General features: G+C 44.1%; 1 protein-coding gene across 1 annotated transcript; it reads left to right on the plus strand.

Annotated features, from left to right (window-relative positions):
• Window positions 1-16,711: 16,711 nt before the first annotated feature.
• CUNH12orf76 (chromosome unknown C12orf76 homolog) lies at window positions 16,712-21,798 on the plus strand. The gene is made up of 2 exons (XM_088019443.1): window positions 16,712-16,864; window positions 20,494-21,798. The coding sequence occupies exons 1-2, from the start codon at window positions 16,732-16,734 to the stop codon at window positions 20,577-20,579; spliced, it is 219 nt and encodes a 72-aa protein (XP_087875569.1). The 5' UTR covers window positions 16,712-16,731; the 3' UTR covers window positions 20,580-21,798.
• The last annotated feature ends 2,585 nt before the right edge of the window (window positions 21,799-24,383 follow it).

Below are 24,383 nucleotides of genomic sequence, written 5' to 3' on the forward strand. Positions count from 1 at the left end.
TCTACATTTCAGTGCCTCCCACTGTAGAATATGGCTTACAACCTCTGCTCTGCCCCCACCCACCTCAATAGGGCTGACCTGGGGATTACAGGAGATGGTAACAGTATCGTCCATGAGCTGTAAACCATCATTTCCATGGAAAAGCTAAGAGCGAGCTTCCCTCTTCCCTTGCTGTGGAGCCATCCAAATGCCTTCTCTGGATTCAACCACTACCAAGCGTCTGCCTTATTCTTGCCGTCATTCAGGGACTGAACCCTTAGGGCAATTATGAAACACCATTTATTTATTTTTCTTAAGGCTTCCCTTGTGTTTAATTATTGTTAATCTCATAACATAATACTAATAAGTAGGCCAGATTCACATTTCAACGTCTCAGAACAGGGGAGTGAGACAAAGAGGGTCTACATAACTTTCTCATGTACTTGTGGTTCCTTTTTTTTAACATTTAATTTAATTTTATTATATTATGTTAGTCACCATACAGTAAACCATTAGTTTTTGATGTAGTGTTCCATGATTCATTGTTTTCGTAGAGCACCCAGTGCTCCATGCAATACGTGCCTTTCTCAATACCCATACTGGGCTAAATCATCCCCCAACCCCTCCCCTCTAAAACCCTCATTTTGTTTCCCCGAGTCCATAGTCTCTCACGGTTCGTCTCCCCCTCCGATTTCCCCCCTTCATTTTTCCCTTCCTTCTCCTAATGTCCTCCGTGCTATTCCGTATGTTCCACAAATAAGTGAAACCATATGATAATTGACTTTCTCTGCTTGACTTATTTCACTTAGCATCATCTCCTCCAGTCCCATCCATGTTGATGTAAAAGTTGGGTATTCATCTTTTCTTATGGCTGAGTATTATTCCATTGTATATATGGACCACATCTTCTTTATCCATTCGTCTGTTGAAGGGCATCTTGGCTCTTTCCACAGTTTGGCTATTGCGGACATTGCTGCTACGAACATTGGGGTGCATAGGGCCCTTCTTTTCACTACATCTGTGTCTCTGGGGTAAATACCCAGTAGTGCAATTGTTGGGCCATAGGGTAGCTCTGTTTTTAATTTTTTGAGGCCCCTCCACATTGTTTTCCAAAGTGGCTGTACCAACTTGCGTCTCACCAACAGTGTAAGAGGGTTGCCCTTTCTCCACAACCTCTCCAATATTTGTTGTTTCTTGCCTTGTCAATTTTTGCCATTCTAACTGGTGTAAGCTCTTGTGACTGAGCTCTAGTTTCAAAGCATTGTGGTCTGAAAATATGCAGGGAATAATCCCAATCTCTTGGTACCAGTTGAGACCTGATTTGTGACCTAGGATGTGATCAATTCTGGAGAATGTTCCATGAATTCCTCCAGAGAAGAATGTGTATTCCGTTGCTTTGGGATGGAATGTTCTGAATATGTCTGTGAAGTCCATTTGGTCCAGTGTGTCATTTAAAGTCTTTATTTCCTTGTTGATCTTTTGCTTAGATGAGCTGTCCATTTCAGTCAGGGGGGTGTTAAAGTCCCCCACTATTATTGTATTGTTGTCAATGTGTTTCTTCGCTTTTGTTATTAATTGCCTTATATAACTGGCTGCTCCCATGTTAGGGGCGTAGATATTTACAATTGTTAGATCTTCTTGTTGGATAGACCCTTTAAGGAGGATATAGTGTCCTTCTTCATCTCTTATTACAGTCTTTGTTTTAAAATCTAATTTGTCTGATATAAGGATTGCCACCCCAGCTTTCTTTTGGTGTCCATTAGCATGGTAAATGGTTTTCCACCCCTCACTTTCAATCTGGGGGTGTCTTTGGGTCTAAAATGAGTCTCTCGCAGACAGCATACTGATGGGTCTTGTTTTTTAATCCAATCTGATAGCCTGTGTCTTTTGATTGGGGCATTGAGCCCATTTACATTTAGGGTAACTATTGAAAGGTATGAATTTAGTGCCATTGTATTGCCTGTAAGGTGACTGTTACTGTATATTGTCCGTGTTCCTTTCTGATCATGCTACTTTTAGGCTCTCTCTTTGCTTAGAGGACCCCTTTCAATATTTCTTGTAGGGCTGGTTTCGTGTTTGTAAATTCCTTTAGTTTTTGTTTGTCTTGGAAGCTTTTTATCTCTACTTCTATTTTCAATGAGAGCCTAGCTGGATATAGTATTCTTGGCTGCATATTTTTCTCGTTTAGTGCTCTGAAGATATCATGCCGGTCCTTTCTGGCCTGCCAGGTCTCTGTGGATAGGTCTGTTGCCAATCTAATATTTCTACCATTATAGGTTACATGTCTCTTCTCCCGAGCTGCTTTCAGGGTTTTCTCTTTGTCTCTGAGATTTGTAAGTTTTACTATTAGATGTCGGGGTGTTGACCTATTTTTATTGATTTTGAGAGGGGTTCTCTGTGCCTCCTGGATTTTGATGCCTGTTTCCTTCCTCACATTAGGGAAGTTCTCTGCTATTATTTGCTCCAATATACCTTCTGCCCCTCTCTCCCTTTCTTCTTCTTCTGGGATCCCAATTATTCGAATGTTGTTTCATCTTATCGTATCGCTTCTCTCTCGAATTCTGCCCTCGTGATCCTGTAGTTGCTTCTCTTTTTCTCAGCCTCTTTATTTTCCATCATTTGGTCTTCTATATCGCTGATTCTCTCTTCTGCCTCATTTATCCTAGCAGTTAGTGCCGCCATTTTTTATGGCACCTCATTAATAGCCTTTTTGATTTCGACTTGGTTAGATTTTAGTTCTTTTATTTCTCCAGAAAGGGTTTCTCTAATAACTTCCACGCTTTTTTCAAGCCCAGCTAGTATCTTCAAAGTCATGATTCTAAACTCTAGGTCTGACATCATACTAATGTCCATATTGAGTAGGTCCCTGGCTGACGGTACTACCTCTTATTCTTTTGGCTGAGGTGATTTTTTTCATCTTGTCATTTTGTCCAGAGGAGAATAGATGAATGAGAGAACAAAATGCTAACAGGTTAACAACATCCCCAGCAAATATACTCTATACAAATCAGAAAAGACCTGAAACCAGGGGAATAGAAAGGGAAAGAAAGAAAAAAGAAAAAGAGAAAAAAACAAAATATAAAAACAGAAAGAGAAAAAAAGAGAAAAAAACAAAAAGATAAAAACAAAAACAGAACAATACAAAAAAACCCAGAATATGATCAAATATGATCATATTGCCACATATATGTGCATAGATCAGTGCCACACACTAGATTTTGGGCGTATTTTGGTCTGTTAGAAAAAAGTGCCTCCTAAAATTTTAAAAGAAGAAAGACTTATATATACAAAATAAGGGTTGATACAATGAAGGGATGGAAGATGACTGTAAAGATGAAAATTATAAAAGATTTTATAAAAGGAATTGATAAGATAAGAGGTTGTTTGAAAAAAGAAAGAAGAAGATTTAAAAATAAAGGAAAAAAAAGGGAGAGAATGTGATCAGGCAGGAGACTAGAACAAAGCCATACACTAGTGATTTAGGGTATATTTTGATCTGTTAGAAGAAACTGTATCTCAAAATTTTAAAAAGAGAACAATTTATATATATATGCCAAAAATAAGGGTAACTACTATGAAGGGATAAAATATGACTCTAAAAATGAAAAATAAAAAATGTTTTTTTTAAAAAAGGGATTGATAAGATGTTGGTTGGAAAAGGGAAAAAGAAAAATTAAAAAAAAAAGTTAAAAAAATTAACTTTGAAAAACTAATGAATCATGGTAAAAAAAAAAAAAAGCCATGAATTCTATGTGCAGTATTCCCCTAGCGCTGGAGTTCTCCCGTTCTCCTTGATCGGTAAACTTGGTCTTGGCTTGCTTGCTGTTCGTGCTGATCTTCTGGGGGAGGGGCCTGTTGCTGTGGTTCCCAAATGTCTTTGCCGGAGGCGGAATTGCCCCGCCCTTGTCGGTCCGGGCTAAGCAAGCTGCTCCGGTTTGCTCTCAGGAGCTTTTGTTCCCTGCAAGCTCTCGGTACAGCTTTGGAGGACTGGGGTGAAAATGGTGGCCTCCCAATCTCCACCCGGAGGAGCTGAGAACTCGGGGCCCCGCTCCTCAGTGTGCCCCCAGAGAAAAGCAGTCACTCCCTTGCCCCCGGTCTCCGGCCGCACTCCATGCCCACCCGGCCTGTGACCGAGCGTTGCTATCTCTGGCACCCGACCCCGTGTGGAGTCTCCAAACCCAGCAGATCCCTGCAGTGCGCTCCCGCGCCCCTCCTCCCGGGGGAGGAAGGGGAGTCTCCCTGGCTCTGCCGCTTGTTGGGTCCCTGCTGGAGGAGCAGTGGCCCGACTGGGCCGCGGATCACAGTTTATGGCTACCGTGAGCTGAGAGCCCGCTCCTCGGCTCCGTCTCTGCAGCCGGCTTCCCCGCTCCGATACCTGGGAGCTCTGCCACACTCAGGCACCCCCGGTCTTTCTGTGACCCCGAGGGTCCTGAGACCACACTGTCCCGCGAGGGTTCCACCTCCCGCTTAGCCACTGGAGCGACGTCCCTCAGCGGAGCCGGCTTCTAAAAGTTCCGATTTTGTGCTCCGCGGCTCTAGCACTTGCCAGAAGCGGCCGACGGAGGCCCCCTCCGCGCTGTCTATCCTCCCGAATATCGCCTCGGGTTCACTTCTCCGCACGTCCTCCCTTCCAGTAAGTGGTCGCTTCTCTGTTCAGAGAGTAGTTGCTATTCTTGTCTTCCATCTCCTGTTGAGTTCGTAGGTGTTCAGAATGGTTTGATCCCTATTCAGCTGAATTCCTGAGACCAGATGAAATCCAGGTCTCCTACTCCTCCGCCATCTTGCTCCGCCCCCTAGTTCCTGAGTCTTAACACAAACTTTGACAAGGCATTATAGCAAAAAAAAAAAAAAAAAAAAAAGAAGAAGAAGAAGAAGAAGAAGTTTCATTTGCACAGAAAACTCCCTGGAGAGAGACACAAGTCTCTGGAATACAGTTGTGACTTGGTGTCATCAAACAAACAAAATATGTGACTTCAGAAGCACTCAAAGTAGGTGTACTCAGATTGGCAGAAGGCAAAAGCTGCCAGAGCTCATGGTTTTAAAATATTAACAGAGCTTAATTTCACCCTGTCTCAGGACACAAGAGCATAAACATGATTCTGTTTGAGGAAAATAAAAAAGGCAACCTTAATCAGCAACAGAAGAGACAAATGGTACAGGAGACCCTTGTTTCTCTGCTCTAAATGTAGCTGAAAAATATACAGTTTGCAGCTGTATTTTAAATATACAACTTTTTTGGAAGCCAGCCCCCCTGTCATCATCTGACACTCCACTTCTGCCGGAGTTTTAACATTTTCAAAACGTACTCTTCAATGCCCACGTAAGAAAAATAGTCTAAAGGACATGAAGGCCATATGGGGATTCCTGTTGGACGACCACCTGCACTGAGATGAACTGCCCCAGTCGGAGGGAGGAGGCGAGAGTGCAGATGATTGTGTTAGCTGACACGACAGGTCAACCACTGAGACAGCCATTCCGTTTGCTAAGATAACTGGAGTACTTCTTCTTCCCCTCAGGTTTCTCTGCATCCACCACGTGTCAAGATCCCTTAGGGTGAAAAATCACAACCACCCAACTCAAGAAACAAGCTGAAGCAAAAAGTGAAATCGATTGGCTTACGTGACGGCATGACTGCACATGAATTCTGCATGACTGCAAAATCTAGCTCAGGAGTCGCGGCCGGATGCTCAGTGTCCTCAGACTCCGTTTCCATCACCGTGGTCCTCTCAGATCTCTTTTCTTCCGGGTTGACTCCATCATCCCAACAGAGGGCCCAAAATGGCCTTTAACAACTCCGGCAAAAAAAAAAAAAAAAAAAAAAAGAGGCTGGGGTATAATTCCCATTGGTCTAGCTCCGAGTCACATGCTCCAGGTTCTGAACCAATCACTGTAGCCAGAGGGATGGCTGATGCTGATTGGTCACAGCTGGGTCTTGTGCTCACTCGTGGCGGTAGGAATGAGGTGTATTGCCCTATAAACCTGGAAGGGTGGGTGTTTCCCCACAGATCCCCTGCAGTAATTGGAAGGCGGGGAATAGAGCCTGGGCAGGCAAAAACAGAATTCATTCTATCTTCACCTTGGGATATACTGAGCCTTCTTGATCTTCTCGTGGAATCACCTCAAACATGGACACGAGCCCCCTCCTTTATTGCCCAAGATGCCCCTATTATGCATTACTGTGAATAATCCCTGCCATGGTCTGAATGTTTGTGTCCCCTTAAATCCATATATTGAAATCCTAACCCCAAATGTGATGGCATTGTGGGGGGGGGGGGGCTTGGGCGGTGATTAGGTTATGAAGGTGGAGCTCTCACAAATGGGATTATAAAAGAGATCCCGCAGGGGCACCTGGGTGGCTCAGTCGGTTGGGCGACTGCCTTCAGCTCAGGTCATGATCCCAGAGTCCTGGGCTCTGCTTGGTGGGGAGTCTGATTCTCCCTCTCCCTCTGCCTTGCTCGTGCTCGCTCTCTCTCTCTCTGTCTCTCTCTCTCAAATAAATAAAACCTTTTAAAAAATTAAATTAAATTAAAAAAAAGAGAGATCCCACAGAGTTCCCTTGTCCCTCCCACCATGACAAAGCAAGAAGGCAGCAGCTATGAACAAGGAAGTTGGCTTTCACCAGAAAATGACCATAATGCCCTAACAGCACTCCATCTGGTCTCAAGGGGTAACTTGTCTCAAGTGAACACACTCCTTACTTGCTGACCTAAGGCCCTTGACCTGTAACAGAACTAATTGCCTTGCTTTGAGATTTGCAGGACGCTCACCTTAAGGAATGAAGAACCAAGAGTCAGACACTTAACTGATTAAGCCACCCGGGTGCCCTACGATTTAACTGTTCTGTACATTACTCAGGCTCATCATGATAAGTGTATTGTCACTGCCCATTACCTGTTTCACCCATCCCCCACGCGCTTCCCCTCTGGCAACCACCAGTTTATTCCCTATATTTAAGAGTCGGGTTTTTTGTATGTCTCTTTTTTTTCTTTGTTCATTTGCTTTGTTTCTTAATCAAATAAACCCAGGCCACAGAGGTCAGCAAGTCTGTTTTGAAGCCACCTTGGCTTTCTGATCAGCCTAGCAATTTTTTTTTTGACCAAAATGTTTTTCTTTCTTTTAGGTCACACAAACGACTTTCACTGACCTCCCTCTGTGTACCTGTAGACCTTGCCCTCATTTGCAGAAAGAACAGAGGACTCCTGCACATCGCAGTACAAGAAGCAGACTCCCTTGCACAACCCCGGAGCACTGAAGCCACAATTGTATGCTGGCACGGAGTCCGGGCATGATGAAGAAATGTTGCGGGCCACTGCACTCCCTTTGCTGATGAATGACCCTAAACCCCTTTAAAAATGCTTGGGCCAGGCAGAAACCTTAGAGTTGGCTTTTGGACAGGAGTCCACCTTCTCCCCAGGTTGCCAGTCTCCTGAATAAAGCTCAAATTCCTTTCCAATCAAAACTCATCTCTTCCATGATGATCTTTCAGGTGATGGGCAGCCAGACTTGGGTTCAGTAACAATGCTGACTTGATCTTGGACTTCTCCAGCCTCTGGAACTGTGAGCAATCATTTTTGTTGTTTACAAAGTATCTAGTCTATGGTATTTTGTTCTAGCAGTCCAAGTGGACTGAAGATTTGGACAGTGACTGGGTTTGGAATTACAGAGCACATCACAGAACAGCGGAGAACCCCAAATGCCGGATAGCACTGACTGTCCATCTTGTGAACCTTCTGATGCCAGGAGGCTGGGGTCAGCTTCCTCCCCACCCAGCCACTCTCCCACCTCTTAGATCATGCTCCCACTCAAGGCCTCCACCATGTGTTTCTCAGGTACCCGGTGAAAATCAGAAATTGGAAATCAGAAATTGAGATGATTTTATTAGTTGAGCAGTTTAGCTTCATTTGTCTTCAATTCTCCATTCCAGACTATGCTCTGAGCTTTGCCTTTCAATAATCAAAAAGGCCACTAAAGTATTTTCCTAAACCACAGTCACAAAACACTTCTTTCCTGAGTTAAAACTGACCCCGCCCATATCTTGGCTATTGCACAACAATGCTGCAGTCAAGATAGGGGTGTGTGTATCTTTTCGAATTCGATATGCACACCCTTATGTTTATGGCAGCTCTATTTACATTAGCCAGGCTGTGGCAGCAGTCCAAATGTCCATGGCTAGATAGTAAAGAAGATGTGGTATGTATATACAACAGAAAATTACTCAGCCATAAAAAGGAACGAAATCTTGCCATTTGCAACCATGTGGATGGAACTAGAGGGTATAATGCTAAGTGCAATAAGCCAGTCAGAGAAAGACAAATACCATATGATTTCACTTGTATGTGGAACTTAAGAAACAAAGCAAATGAACAAAGAGAAAAAAGAGACATACAAAAAACCCGACTCTTAAATATAGGGAATAAACTGGTGGTTGCCAGAGGGGAGGTGGGTGGGGGATGGGTGAAATAGGTAATGGGGAGTGAGAATACACTTATGATGAGCCTGAGTAATGTACAGAACAGTTAAATCGTAGGGCAGCCGGGTCGCTCAGTCGGTTAAGTGTCCGACTCTTGGTCTCAGCTCAGGTCTTGATCTCAGGGTCGTGAGTTTGGACCCTGCATTGAGCTCCACGGTGGGCATGAAGCCTACTTTAAAAAAAAAGAATTGTTGAATTGTTATATTATGCAATGACACTAATATAATCCCGTAGGTTAATTATACTGGAATTGAAAAATAAATACAAATTTTTAAAAACTGGTGCCTCCCAGTACAAATTAAAACCACAATGACATACGACTTTAAAACTACTAGGATGGGGAACTCAAATACATGGAGGCTAAAGAGCATCCTACTAAAGAATGAATGGGTCAACCAGGAAATTAAAGAAGAATTTAAAAATTTCATGGAAACAAATGAAAATGAAAACACAACCATCCAAAATCTTTGGGATGCAGCAAAGGCAGTCCTAAGAGGAAAGTATATAGCAATACAAGCCTTTCTCAAGAAACAAGAAAGGTCTCAAACACACAACCTAACCCTACACCTACAGGAGCTAGAGAAAAAACAGCAAATAAAGCCTAAACCCAGCAGGAGAAGAGAAATAATAAAGATCAGAGCAGAAATCAATGAAATAGAAACCAAAAGAACAGCAGAACAGATCAATGAAACTAGGAGCTGGTTCTTTGAAAGAATTAACAAGATTGATAAACCCCTGGCCAGACTTATCAAAAAGAAAAGAGAAATGACCCAAATCAACAAAATCATGAATGAAAGAGGAGAGATCACAACCAACACCAAAGAAATACAAACAATTATAAGAACATATTATGAGCAACTCTATGCCAGCAAATTAGATAACCTGGAAGAAATGGGTGCATTCCTAGAGATGTATCCACTACCAAAACTGAACCAGGAAGAAATAGAAAACCCGAACAGACCTATAACCACTAAGGAAATTGAAGCAGTCATCAAAAATCTCCCAACAAACAAAAGCCCAGGGCCAGATGGCTTCCCAGGGGAATTCTATCAGACATTTAAAGAAGAATTAATACCTATTCTCCTGAAACTGTTCCAAAAAATAGAAATGGAAGGAAAACTTCCAAACTCATTTTATGAGGCCACCATTCCCTTGATCCCAAAACCAGACAAAGACCCCATCAAAAAGGAGAATTACAGACCAATATCCTTGATGAACATGGATGCAAAAATTCTCACCAAAATACTAGCCCATAGGATCCAACAGTACATTAAAAGGATTATTCACCATGACCAAGTGGGATTTATCCCTGGGCTGCAAGGTTGGTTCAACATCCGCAAATCAATCAACGTGATACAACACATTAACAAAAGAAAGAACAAGAATCATATGATCCTCTCAATAGATGCAGAAAAAGCATTTGACAAAGTACAGCATCCTTTCTTGATCAAAACTCTTCAGAGTATAGGGATAGAGGGTGCATACCTCAATATCGTAAAGGCCATCTAGGAAAAACCTACAGCGAATCTCTTTCTCAATGGGGAAAAACTGAGAGCTTTCCCCCTAAGGTCAGGAACGCGGCAGGGATGTCCACTCTCACCACTACTATTCAACATAGTATTAGAAGTCCTAGCCACAGCAATCAGACAACAAAAAGAAAGCCAAGGCATCCAAATCGGCAAAGAGGAAGTCAAACTCTCACTCTTTGCAGATGATATGATACTGTATGTGGAAAACCCAAAAGACTCCACCCCAAAACGGCTAGAACTCATACAGGAATTCAGTAAAGTGGCAGGATATAAAATCAATGCACAGAAATCAGTGGCATTCCTATACACCAACAAGACAGAAGAGAGACAAATCAAGGAGTCGATCCCATATACAATTGCACCCAAAACCATAAGATACCTAGGAATAAATTTAACCAAAGAGGCAAAGGATCTGTACTCAGAAAACTATAAAATACTCATGAAAGAAATTGAGGAAGACACAAAGAAATGGAAAAACGTTCCATGCTCATGGATTGCAAGAACAAACATTGTGAAGATGTCAATGCTACTTAGAGCAATCTACACATTCAGTGCACTCCCCATCAAAATACCATCCACTTTTTTCAAAGAAATGGAACAAATAATCCTAAAATTTGTATGGAACCAGAAGAGACCCCGAATAGCCAGAGGAATATTGACAAAGAAAACCAAAGCTGGCGGCATCACAGTTCTGGACTTCCAGCTCTATTACAAAGCTGTCATCATCAAGACAGTATGGTACTAGCACAAAAACAGACACATAGATCAATGGAACAGAATAGAGAGCCCAGAAATGGACCCTCAACTCTATGGTCAACTCATCTTTGACAAAGCAGGAAAGAATGTCCAGTGGAAAAAAGACAGTCTCTTCAACAAATGGTGTTGGGAAAATTGGACAGCCACATGCAGAAGAATGAAACTGGACCATTTCCTCACAGCACACACAGAAATAGACTCCAAATGGTTGAAAGACCTAAACGTGAGACAGGAGTCCATCCAAATCCTAAAGGAGAACACAGGCAGCAACCTCTTCGACGTCAGCCGCAGCAACTTCTTCCTAGAAACATCGCCAAAGGCAAGGGAAGCAAGGGCAAAAATGAACTATTGGGATTTCATCAAGATAAAAAGCTTTTGCACAGCAAAAGAAACAGTCCACAAAACCAAAAGACAACCGACAGAATGGGAGAAGATATTTGCAAATGACATATCAGATAAAGGGCTAGTATCCAAAATCTATAAAGAACGTATCAAACTCAACACCCAAAGAACAAATAATCCAATCAAGAAATGGGCAGAAGACACGAACAGACATTTTTCTAAAGAAGACATCCAAATGGCCAACAGACACATGAAAAAGTGCTCAACATCGCTCGGCATCAGGGAAATCCAAATCAAAACCTCCATGAGATACCACCTCACACCAGTCAGAATGGCTAAAATTAACAAGTCAGGAAATGACAGATGTTGGCGGGGATGCGGAGAAAGGGGAACCCTCCTACACTGTTGGGGGGAATGCAAGCTGGTGCCGCCACTCTGGAAAACACTATGGAGGTTCCTCAAACAGTTGAAAATAGAGCTACCCTACGATCCAGCAATTGCACTACTGGGTATTTACCCCAAAGATACAAATGTAGGGATCCGAAGGGGTACGTGCACCCCGATGTTCATAGCAGCAATGTCCACAATAGCCAAACTGTGCAAAGAGCCAAGATGTCCATCGACAGATGAATGGATAAAGAAGAAGTGGTATATATACACAATGGAATATTATGCAGCCATCAAAAGGAATGAGATCTTGCCATTTGCAACGACGTGGATGGAACTGGAGGGTGTTATGCTGAGTGAAATAAGTCAATCAGAGAAAGACATGTATCATATGACCTCACTGATATGAGGAATTCTTAATCTCAGGAAACAAACTGAGTGTTGCTGGAGTGGTGGGGGTTGCGAGGGATGGGGTGGCTGGGTGATAGACATTGGGGAGGGTATGTGCTATGGCGAGTGCTGTGAATTGTGCAAGACTGTTGAATCACAGATTTGTACCTCTGAAACAAATAATGCAATATATGTTAAGAAAAAAAAAAGAAGATAGTAGGAGGGGAAGAATGAAGGGGGGGAAATCGGAGGGGGAGATGAACCATGAGAGACGATGGACGCTGAAAAAGAAACTGAGGGTTCTAGAGAGGAGGAGCGTAGGGGGATGGGTTAGCCTGGTGATGGGTATTAAATAGGGCACGTTCTGCGTAGAGCACTGGGTGTTATGGACAAACAATGAATCATGGAGCACTATATTAAAAACTAATGATGTAATGTATGGTGATTAACATACCAATAAAAAAATTTTTAAAAACCTACTAGGATGGAGGTGCCTGGGTGACTCAGTCATTTGAGCGTTGGACTCTTGATTTCAGCTTGGGTCCTGATCTCAGGGTTGTGGGATCGAGCCCCATTTTGGGTGTAGGGATTACTTAAATCAATAAAACTTAAAAAAAGAAATATATATAATGGAATATTACCCAGCCACACAAAGGAATGAAACTTTTAAACATGTGATCCTATGAATGGACCTTGAAAACATTATTTGGTGCAATGAGCCAGACACAGAAGGACACATATTAGATGATTTATTTACATGAGGTATCCAGAAGAGTTAAGTTCATAGGGACAGAAAGTAGAATAGAGTGCCTGGGGGAGGGTAGACGGGAGAGTTATTGTCTGATGGGTAGAACGTTTTAGTGGAAGATGATGAATAAGTTTTGGATATGGATAACAGTAATTGTAATTATACAACAGTATTAATGTATTTAATGCCACTGAATTGTACATTTATGAATGGTAAAAATGATAAATATTATGTTATGTATATTTAACCACAATATTAATTAGTTGATTGGTTAATTGGCAACTCCCAAAATTTTGTCATTTTTGCTTTTGTTGATGCTTTTACAGGAAAAAACTATAACTAGAAATGTACTCCCTGAAATGTAGGGTCTTGGATATCACAGATAAATACTACAATCTGTGATCATGCAAGTATTCATTACACAAGCATTTATTGCTCACCTACTGTGTGCAAAGCACACACCACATCAGGAACTTGGGGAAGAAGAGTACAAAAACAAATGAGTTTCAGACTGTGCTCTGAAGGTAGAATGGTCAGATTTAGCAAATAAAAACACAGGATTGCCCAGTTAACATTTGAATTTCAGTAAACAACAAATATTATATCCCATGCAATGTTAGGAGTGTCCTCTTATTAAATGTTATTTCTTGTTTCTGTGAAATTAAAATTAAACGAATGTCCTGCACCCCTGAAGGAGGAAATTTATAGTCCAGTTAGAGAAATAAGACATTCACAAGTCATCAGAGAACAAAGTACAATGAACTGAGCATCAGCAGGTCAAGGGTGGGTTGCCTGGGTGGCTCAGTCAGTAAGGGTCTGCCTTCAGCTCAGGGCATGATCCCAGGGTCCTGGGATTGAGTCCGGCATCGGGCTCCTTGCTCAGTGGGGAGTCTGCTTCTTCCTCTCCCTCTGCCTGCCACTCTTCCTGCTTGTGTTTTCTCTCTCTCTCTCTCTCTGCCAAATAGATAAATAAAATCTTTCTTAAAAAGTCAAGGGCTGTGAGAATTTGGAGGTAGAAATTGTTAGATTTAATTGTAAGTGGTCTGCTATTTTAGTACTGTACAAATATATGTGAAGTTGCTAAGTGGAGAAAACAGGCTATTTTCAATACTTTTATCGTTTTTCTTCCTCCCCTCCAGCCTTTTTGCTTACTCCACATTATTGCTCTACAACCACCCGCCAGATATTTGAGAAAACGTTCCTGTTTTCAGGACTGTTCCAGGCACCAGGGGCAGATTGGTGATTGTCCTGCCTTCATGGGGTTCACAGGCATCAGCGGGGAAAGGTCAAAGGACAGAATCACTTGCGATAGCAATGACAATGATAGGAGAAGGGTGGCTGAGTGTGGAGGCTGTGTCGGGGGCTCCGGAAAGGGCATGCTGAAGAATGGACACTTGGGCGGAGGCCTCAGTGGTGTACAGCTGCCTGCCAGGCACATGTCCCAGGGAAAAGCATTGCAGGCAAAGGGAACAGTAAAAATCCTGAAGCAGAGACCAAAATGAGGCCAAAGTGCCTGGGGCGTAATTATGCACGGTACATTCTCATTAAATATTTGCTTATTCTCCTTTTTCTCCCCCTAATCCTTTTACTGAAAAGTGTATATGTTTCAATCGAAATGGTTAAATGATAAGTAGCCAAAGAAAGAACGTATAGCTAGGCATTGCAGTAAGCCACAAACTATTAGGTAGACTACAATGATTTTTAGGGTCCTTTTTAAGCCCACTTTTCTAAGGTATATTTTCCAGACTAATAACAGATTAATCCAAAATAACAGAATACTTCCAGAATAATCTCAATCACTTATAATGTATCATGTCATTTACATGCATTATCTCATTCAACCATCTACCAATGCAGAAGCAAATGCTCTTATTATCATCCCCATTTTATTTTTTTTAAAGATTTTATTTATTCATGAGAGACAGAGAGAGAGAGAGAGAGATCGAGAAGGAGAAGCAGAGGGAGAAGCAGGCTCCCCGCTGAGCAGGGAGCCCGATGCGGGACTCGATCCCAGGACCCTGGGATCATGACCTGAGCCAAAGGCAGACGCTTAACCATCTGAGCCACCCATGCACCCTATCATCCCCATTTTATAGATGCAGACACTGAGACCCAGAGAGTTGATCTAGTGGGCAGCAAGACTGAGATTGGAGGCCTTGTCACTATGCTGTACTACTTCTTTCTTTTTTTAAAGATTTTATTTATTTATTTGAGAGAGAGAGATAGCACAAGCCAGGGAGAGGGAGAAGCAGGCTCTTCGCCAAGCAGAGAGCCCAACACTGGGGCTTGATCCCAGAACCCCGGGATCATGACCTGAGCTGAAGGCTGATGCTTAACTGACTGAGCCACCCAGGCACCCCGGCTTCTTCCTACTTTTGAAGACAGCAGGAACCCACGGATATTAGGATGCGCTGACTGACCCACCATGAAAAATGAGTCAGGTCCCTGATCTTGGCTAAAGAGAAGTTTTCTCCTTCCTTCTTTGTTGCATGCCCTCCATTCCAGCAATTCCCAGGCAGATTTCTACAAAAGAACTTTGCCAGCCTAACGGCAATATTCCTTGCAAATGCCTAAACTCAGTATTACTATTGTTGATTATTATTGTATTGTATTACTATTGTATTACTATTGTTGATTATTATTATTGTTATTTCTTATGTCATCTATCCCAATTTTGAATTATGTAACTCTGTGTGATTGTTGAATATCTGTCTTTCTAACTAGCATGAAAGTTATATGAGATCAGGGGACTGAGAGGCATCTATTATATATTTTTTTAAATAAATCAAGACAGTCCCCCTTGGGACTTCCTGTTAAGGTTTAAAAAAAAAATCAGATATTTGACCAGCAAAATTGCATTTATTTGGGATTAATAGAGATTGCAATTCAGGACCTGCAAGCTATGGCAAAACCATAGACAAGTTCAACAAACAAAGGAGAGGGACTTATTTTATGGCAAAGGAGGAAGTTGGGAGAGGTTGTTTTGAAGGAAAGTCCATTGGAGAAAAGCAAGAATGAAGGGGTTGTCTGGGTTGCAGGGGTCGTCAATTTCTTGTAGGACATGGAATGTGCATCTTTTCCTGTTGGGCCCTGTAATTGATGATTCCTTCCTGTTGAGGATTCTTCGTTGGCTCTGTAGTTGACAATCCTTCCTATAGCTGACATTGAGTGCTGTGACTGTCCCTTCCAGCCTTCCCTTCTAGCATGTCAAGTCCACATTGACAAGGCTTCTCTTTATTTTCACAAGCTAGGACCATATCGAGAGTTGAGAGAATGCTTTTCCATCTCTTTGCCTCACACATACACTGTGAGGGAAACAGTGTTAACCCCACTATAAATTAGCCTTAAAAATGAGGTGTAGCCTTAAGCCAAACACTTAACTAAGCTCTGTTTGCTCATTTAGTCAGCAACCCTTCCCTGCACCTATTATGTTATCATTCTAGGCTCTGGGACAGAGCAGTGAGCAAGAACGAAAACGCTGCCTTGGAGGACCTTACATTCTAGGGAGGATAGCAGGTACTCAGAAAATAACCAAGTGTACATTAATTGTATAAGGTAAATGGGGATGAGTTAAGAGGGATGGGGGTGAAAGAGGGAACAAGGGTAGGGAGAGTCTATGTATTTCGAGCGAGTGGGAGGGTTGCAATTTTAGAAAAGGATGTGCAGGCAAGGGCTTTCTGAGAAGGTGGCTTTTGTCAAATGGCAATACAGTGTCTATTTCTTGGGCCTGTAGCGAAGATCTAATAAAAAAATACACGGATTAAAAAAAAAGAAAAGAAAATACACGGATTTATTAAAAAATCTTCGATAGGCCCAAAATCGGACCCAAAAGGCCTCTATGGAAAGAGGCCCGCCTGGTGCTCACAAAAAGGGGAACGTTGGTCACAGCGGAATGGTGATCGAGATGGACATTTGTCCCAGACGAACCGGTGATCCAGCTGAAAACTGGCCCGGGCGGAAACGTTGGCCTAGGAGGAATGTCAATCCCGAAGGAACCTCGCGCGACAGGGCAAACGCTGCCCGGGTGTATGGTTACCCTGGCAACGCCCACGCCGGAAGGCGTCACGAGGGCGGGGACGGAGGCGGGGCTTTTGGCGGAAGTGAGCTCTCCGCTGCTGCGGCAGGAAAAGATGTCGCGTCTTCTGTGCTGGTGGCTGTGCTTCGGCCTGGGCAGCCTCCTGCCGCGGCAGGCGGAGGCCCCAAGCCCCGTGGAGCCGCCGGAGCGGAGCCGGCCGTACGCCGTGCTGCGTGGGCAGAACCTGGGTGAGCGGCCGCGGGCCGGCTGGCGGCGGGCAGACGGGACGTGGGAGAGGAGGGGACGTGGGGGGCTGGGGGTGCAGGTGCGGCCGGCCTGAGCCCGTCCCACTCCGCGCCAGGCCTGGTGCAAGATAGGCTCTGCTTGTGTCCTGCCTGCCGAATGAGCTGGGAGTCGGGCCCCGTCTTTGGCTTAGTGGGCCCGGGCTAGGCAACAAGGGTAACTTAATGAGAGAGCTGAGAATTACAGCCCCGTTTTCCGGATGAAAATGAAACTCAGAGAGGTGAAGTTATTTGTCCACGTTTACACAGCTAGGATAGCGGTGGGAGCCAGTACTGGTACCCCACCCCCCACTCTGCTTTTCGAAAGTTCTCGTTATGCCCTTTCACTCTTAGGAAAAACCCAAATTAGTATCTGTTTTCGCTAACCTGAATAAATCTGAAGAGGATTTTTCCTTTTTACGAAAAATGGCAAAAAGTGAAAAGAGCGCTCAGCAGGTTTTTTAGCAGTGCACGCCCCGAGCTGCGAGAGTGACACCACCAAACTCCGTCCCCGGAACTGCACTCCTCGTATTAGCATCATGCCCCTATAGCTTTGAAATGTGTCTGTGAGTATCTGCGTGTCCTCGATTTATTTTGTGTATCCCTTAGCTAAAATGTGTCTCAAGGTGTAGGAAAGATTAAGACGGGTTATTTTTGGGGTCTGGGAAGCTCAGAATTTTTTCCATGTAAATTAATGGCAACTTTTTTCGCTTTATGCTGTGTCTGCTTACTAAAGGTTTCATGGGCACAGGACTTTCCGAGAGCATAGGAAACCAGCACTGGAACCTAGGTTTTGTGGAGCTTGAAACATACCTTTTGGGAGGAGCTCTCAAAGACATATAAATACACGCATAGGTACATATGGTGTACATGGCTTTGGAAGGGGTCCGGGAGCTAAACGCTTGACAGGATTCACAGTAACTCCTCCTCTTCTGCCAAACCCCTTTCTTTCCACTATACCTCAGTGATGCATCTGTGTCTCTGTGCCGCGTAGTATCATTTTTGGATTCTCTTGACTCTACATGAATTCCTGTATTGAATTTATGTATTGGCCTCTTATTGTGTACCTAGCACTCTGCTGAGTGGTTTCACATGTTCTGCTGCTTAGTCCTTTGGAACAGAGTTTCTCCACCTGGGTACTATGACATGGTGGACCTGATGGTTCTTTGTGGGGGAGGTGAGGCACACTCTCCTGAGCACTGTAAGATGTTGGGTGGCATTCCCAGCCTTTACCCACTAGGTGCCAGTAGCACACCTGATTCCAGTCTGGATAATCAGAATCTCTCTGGACATTACCAGCTGTCCACTGGGGCAAAATCCCCCTGGTTGAGAACCATTACTGTACAATAATACTATTCAAAGAGAATAATACTATTCAAGCAGACCATTGGGGTCTCCAAACTATTTATCTGCAGAGAGGACTCCAGAAATGTAGTGTTTAGGAATTTAACAATTTGACCCTGTTGCAACATCCAAGCAAATAGAGACCAGTCCTAGGTGTGCCTGGACTGACATGCTTCGTAGGTAGAGGGAGCTGCTTACTAGTAAGCACATAGTAATGGCCTGGGACAGGCTACAAATTATAAAAACTAGTCCTTTACCACAGGACTAGTTTGGAAAACACTACCCTAAACAATCTTGTGCAGTGGGTATTTTTGTCTCCTTTCAGAGGAGGAAACAGAGAGATTGTGTAACTTATTTGAGAACACATAACCTGTCAGTGAAGATGGGAGCCCAGACGGTCTGACCCCAGACCCTGGATTCTTGACCACTGTGCCATCTGTGTTGCCTGTTTTGGTCATCATAACAGCTTTCATTTACCGTCTGCATGTTCTGTGTCCTCACTCTATTGAGTGCTTTTCATAGGCTACCATAATTAGGTTTCAGGAAACCCTCTTGAGGTGGGTTTCACTTGCCACATTTTATAGCTGTAGGAAACGAAGCTCAGCAATGGGAAGTGACCAGTAAGGAAGGGCCTAAATAGTCTTAGGTTCTGCCTGAGCCTACCATTCAGGCAACTAGTAACTATGTGCAAAGTGCAGGAGAGGTAAAAAGATGAAGAATGGGAGAAGTGATCAAGCCTCCAATGGATAGCTATCCAAATGGACATTATGTACCTAACAACCCATGATTTTAAACCTTTTCAGATGCCTTTTGAAATTCTATTCTCCACTTCCAGCCCCCTGCATTCCTGCTTTGGGAGTGGGGGGGGGGGGTTGTTTTGTCTTTGAGAGTTCTTTCAGAATGTCAAATGCAAGAAAATGGTTTAAATGGAGTAAGGCTACTTGAGGTCCAATTGCAGTGAGAACCTTAGAAATTCGTGGAATTCAAGACTTTGAAAATAAGAGCAAGTATTTAGGTAACAAGGCCTGTTTTGAGATAGGACATTTAGCTTATATGGGTAGTAGGTTGTCTTTGTCACCCACGTTCTTTCTTCCCCTTCCTCACCGAAGAAAGTGTTTCTATATGGGTTCCATGTGGGGGCATTTTGTAGGGGTCACAAATACACCCAGATTACTGATTTACATAAAACTGTGGTCAAATCTTGTTTTTTTCCAGTAGCCACACTGGAGAACAGCCATGGTTAGGCTCCCACTGGAACCTGGGATGGGCCCACATCCTTACAAAGAAATGTACACTTGCTTGGTAAAGGTAACATTTGGAACTCTCCTAAGAGCTCTGAGGTAGTCACACAAATGGGAATGCCCTTCCCTTCAGTGGGTTGCTGGTTATGTTAAAGCCTTAGGTCTAGTCCTATACCGGAGCTCAACCTGAGTGATGAGTGGAGGCCCCATTTCTCACCTTAGCACCCTGGAGATTTTAGACGTGAAATTGACTCCAAAATGGAAGAGGTTTGTGAAGTTAGTTCATTGCTTGGCCTTTGTCTCTTCTAGAGATTGAAATGCTTTACTCTTTTCATCTCCAGTTATTATGAATGGCTTTAAAGACGTTGGGCTCCCTGCTTCTGTTCTTGTCCCCTACAATCGGATGGTTCTCCGTACAGCCAGACGGATCCGTTTTCCCAACTGAATCAGATCATGTCACTCTTTGCCTTTGGCCCTCCCTTTAAACCTACAGTAAACCCATGCTGCCTTCATGGGTACGAGGCCCTGCATGAACTGGCTGCAGCCTTGCTCTCTGGCTTCATTTCCTGCCTTGCTTCTTCCCCCCTCAGCCATGTTTGCCTCTCTCTCTCTGTTCATTGGTTTTCTTGGCTTGTCTGGCTCCGAGGGCTTGCTCTTGCTGACCCTCAGGGCCACAGTGCTCTCCCTGCAGATCTTCATGGGGCTGGCTTCCTCCATTCATCGCGGTCTCAGCTTGGGTGTCCCCTCCTCAGATGCTTTCTCTACTCCCCTACCTACTGTTCCCCCCAGGCCCCTGCCCCCATCACTGTCACATTTCTTCAAACCCCGTGAGATGCTCTTACGTGTTTACATTTCCTCCCCCGAAACATCCCGAGAGAATCTGTTGGCTGTTTCTCACACACCTGGCACAGTGCCTGGCACTGAGTGGTACTTGACAAATTATCGTCAAAGAATGGATGAATGACAGAACGTGGAGCTGCCGTTAGGAGGTAACCTGTTTTCCTTTTGCAGTGTTGATGGGAACCATTTTCAGCATCCTGCTGGTGACCATGATCCTTATGGCACTTTGTGTCTACAAGCCCATTCGGCGTCGGTGACAGCCAAGCGAACAAGTTCTTCCACGAGTATTGGGGAAAAGAATAAATTGTGTTGCACATGGGTCATTGGAGAAGTTGGAATCAGAACTTTGCCACTTGGAAATGACCTTCAGTCTGGGCAGTTGGTAAACGTGAAATGATTTAGAAAAAACATCTTGCAGTTATTTTTTCCTAATGCTGTAATGTAAATAACGGAGTCTGCTTCTTGGTGTTTCTTTGTATATCTGGCTGCACTTAACACTTGTTACAAGTAAGACCTGAAGCTCCAAGGTTCAGTATAAAGATGGGAAAACAGTTAACTATGCGAGTGGTGGGAAAACCATACTGGAAAGGACTAATCCTGAATGTTTGAAAATATTCATAAGGGGAAGACTTAACATGTAGACATTCTGTCCTTGAGAACCATTTGGCCACAGTGGGGTTAAGAATCACGCCTGTGTTTAGTTAGATTGCGTTGGCCTGGACTGCCGGAGCAGTGTCAGCTCCGGGGAACTTAGGCCATCACTCCTCATGCCACATTGGGCTCTGCACTCGCGTGCCCCCCCCCCCCCCGAATTCAGGGTCACATCAGCTAGGCCTGTAACCAGGAGCAGCCTGGGGCTGGAAGGCTCAGAGTTGGGCTGGAAATGTTACTGGTTGGCCCATCTGAAAAAGCGCTCCATCCTGCTGAGGCACATGGATCTCCCAGGGGCTGCACTCAAGCCTTTCCAGCCCCTGGCCTCAAACTTGTGTCAGCTTTTCAGATTTGGAATCTAAAAGAAACTCAGCAGGAGCCCTTTTTAGCCCTGGGTGGGCAGGTCCTCAACCCACAGAAGTGTGTGTTCCTGGTAGGAGGCTGAGTGGCAGCCGGATGTGTGTTTACACAGATTTCATCTCAACCTTGAAAATGCTATTTTGCACTGTTGAACTGGATTTTTTTTTCCTATTGAAAAGATACTTTTGTACTTACAAAGTGGTTATCGGTATTTATTTTAAAGGTGCTAGGCTTAATTTTGTTACTAAACTGAAATGGTTGTCTTGTATTCCAGTCACTGCACTGATGTGTTTTGTTGTTTTGTTTTTTTAACAACCACACCGAATGTGAAATAATAATGTGGGATACTGTAACCGTTGGATTTAAGGATTTTGTGTGTAACTCTAACATTGAGCCTCTGAACTGTTCACCGTTCTGTGCTTTTGAGCAAAGTGTCAATTAAAATTAAAGTAAAATCTTACATGCCGTTTGACTCCTAGTGATTATTTTCTAAGCATCTGAAACGCAGGTGTGTTTGCATCTGATCTACTCAGGGAAGCTCCATGAAGTTGCATTTTAAAATTTGTATGTGAAGTAAGACAGTTGCCCCAAGACAAGGTATTATTTCGGGAGACTGAGCCGTAAGTCCTCTTTCAGGCCAGGCCAGGGGTCTGAAGACCTGGATTTGTGTCCCTGCTTCTCCAGAGCCTCGGTTTTTTCCATCTGCAAAGTGGTGCTGTACACACCTTATCTTTCTTAATTATGATGAAGATCAAACACTGTGAAACCAGTACCGACAAGGGTGGGGTCACCACCTTGGGCCTGTCCCATAAACAGGGTTATTGATGGACTGCAGGGAGAAGCAGGTGGGATTCTGAGAGGCTGGCACTGACAGCTATGTCCCGGGAGGTTACATCCCCACCTCATCTGGAACACCATCTTTGGATACACTGCCTAAAAAATTCTTGGCATTTTAGGACTTTAGAGGAAAACAGTAAAACCTTGGTAGGCCCCTTAACCAACCTGATAAACTGCCCTTTGCTCAGTAATCACTAGGCAGCTTACAGGAGAATCATGTTCGTTTTCTGAAACAACCTTGCAATAGTTACCCATGTACAAATCCAAAACCCAGCCTACGTCTTCATTTCCACAATACCATCTGTTCAGCATGAAATTTCAAGCTAAAGTCGGACAGAGTAATCTTTGTAGAAAGAGGCTTAGTACAGAGATGAGTAAGGATACAAACAATTCTGGGAGACAGAACACATAACTCTACTGAAAACTTTTATGCACCAAGACTGACCACTAGTACTTTTCCAAGTGGCATTATTTCCTTTACCTGTATCTCTGGGAATAGGGGGAGGGGAGGCAGCCTAAGCCTCCTGATTTGAACTGTGCTCAGAATACCTACTGTGTACCCAAATGAACATATTCACTTCATTTATACCAATCATAAAAATGGCTTATCTTAATCAACTTTAAAATTGAGATTAATAAATATGTAAGTGCTGCTTGGGATTTGGGGTCTCTGGAAGTCTTAATATTTTTTTCAGCTGGACCTCAATCTGAAATTCACACATTTCCAGATGTGGGCCTAGTTTGGACTTTGAACCCCATCACTTAACTGCACTGAGAATCGTCCCGTGAGGCGGCTGTCTTGCAGCTCGTGTTCCTTGAGGTCTTTGGCACTCAGCAGGAAACCGGTGGGTACAGTGAGTCTGTCTCTTTCTGGTCATTATGTGGAGCAGACTTCGCTTCCTTGAGAAGCAGACACCTCACGTTACATAGTGTCAAGCTTGCTGGTGGAGAATGTCTAAAGCACCTTGTTATACTTAGTTCCTGGCACTGTCTTCCATGCAGAAGTGGTTCAGTTTCCTGCTGGTATTGAACTGCCTAAGCTTTAATGAACCTAAAGGTGAAGAAACTATTAGTTTTTTCATTAAGTAATCCACCACAGGTATTGCACCTCTTGGCCTAAGGCGATGGAGTTTTCTTCATAGTGCCCCCCCCACTGGCTCAGAGTATTGTCTACTTTCCCTCAAAGCAAAGCAGCTCCTTCACATCTTCCTGGAAATAACAAGCCTCGTTTCTGGAGCCCAAATGTTTTTCACTGGTCACTGCCTCCATTTGCATTTTTATGTGTTTTAAGATCTTATTTATTTGAGAGAGAAACAGCACAAGCAGGGGGTAAGGGCAGGGGGAGAGGAAGAAGCAGGTTCCCCGCTGAGCAAGGATCCTGATACAGGGACTCGGTCCCAGCACCCTGGGATCATGACCTGGACCAGAGGCAGACGCTTACCCGACTGAGCCACTCAGGTGCCCACCCCCCCACCCCCACGTTTTTTACTACCAATGTAACTGGGTGTAGACTAAATCTGGAAGCCCAAATTATTACCTGACCTTCTACGAACAGCCTCACCGAGCACTTCCGCCTCGGAGCATCTTCAGTCCCACGAGCGACCTGATGTTGGCGTGGCTTCCTGGACTCCACAAGAGCCAGCCCACCTCCTGCAGGACGACGGCAGTGTCTCCGGCAGCCCCAGCGCTGACTGGCTTTTAGTTCCCGTGTGAAACGAGTAGCGTGGGGCGTGCGGACTGTACGACCCTGGGTGGGAAGGCTGAGAGGAGCAGATCACCTTTGAAACAGACGCCGAGTGTCGCGAGGCATTGCCCTGTGCCAGTCACACACAAAACAGGAAGTGTGGGGACATTCAGCCACTGGAGAAACCACGTGGAAAGGAAAAAAGACCCAAAGGCTGGCTAGGATACTGTATGAGCACCCTGCCAGGGAGCAGTCTTTATTTGCATTTTCAGAGAGTGAACACATAGATGGAAAGCGCTGCAACTGATTGACACAAGGCTCGGTCCCTTTTGAACCGACTTCCCGGGGAGTCGTCTTCCTCAGGAAGCAGGACAATGGAATGCAAACACGGATATTACTGAGATTCACCTCAGTAAGCGATGCGGCCTGACTGCAGCCGTTCCCAACACGCGTCTTCACTCAGGGTGAACATGGAGTCAACGGGACACCGAGCTGTGTGTTTGAAACACGCATGACGCCGCGGGACCCT

This window comes from Eumetopias jubatus, unplaced genomic scaffold, assembly GCF_037043125.1.
Source record: "Eumetopias jubatus isolate StellerSeaLion01/CBP00866 unplaced genomic scaffold, mEumJub1_p1.0 scaffold_16, whole genome shotgun sequence".
Taxonomy (NCBI): domain Eukaryota; kingdom Metazoa; phylum Chordata; class Mammalia; order Carnivora; family Otariidae; genus Eumetopias; species Eumetopias jubatus.

Bases quoted from the DNA above. Each gene is read 5' to 3' on its own strand.
- CUNH12orf76 (XM_088019443.1), top strand. From the start codon at position 16,732: ATGTCGCGTCTTCTGTGCTGGTGGCTGTGCTTCGGCCTGGGCAGCCTC. The intron at 16,865-20,493 runs GTGAGCGGCCGC...TTCCTTTTGCAG, and splicing joins GCTGCGTGGGCAGAACCTGG to TGTTGATGGGAACCATTTTC.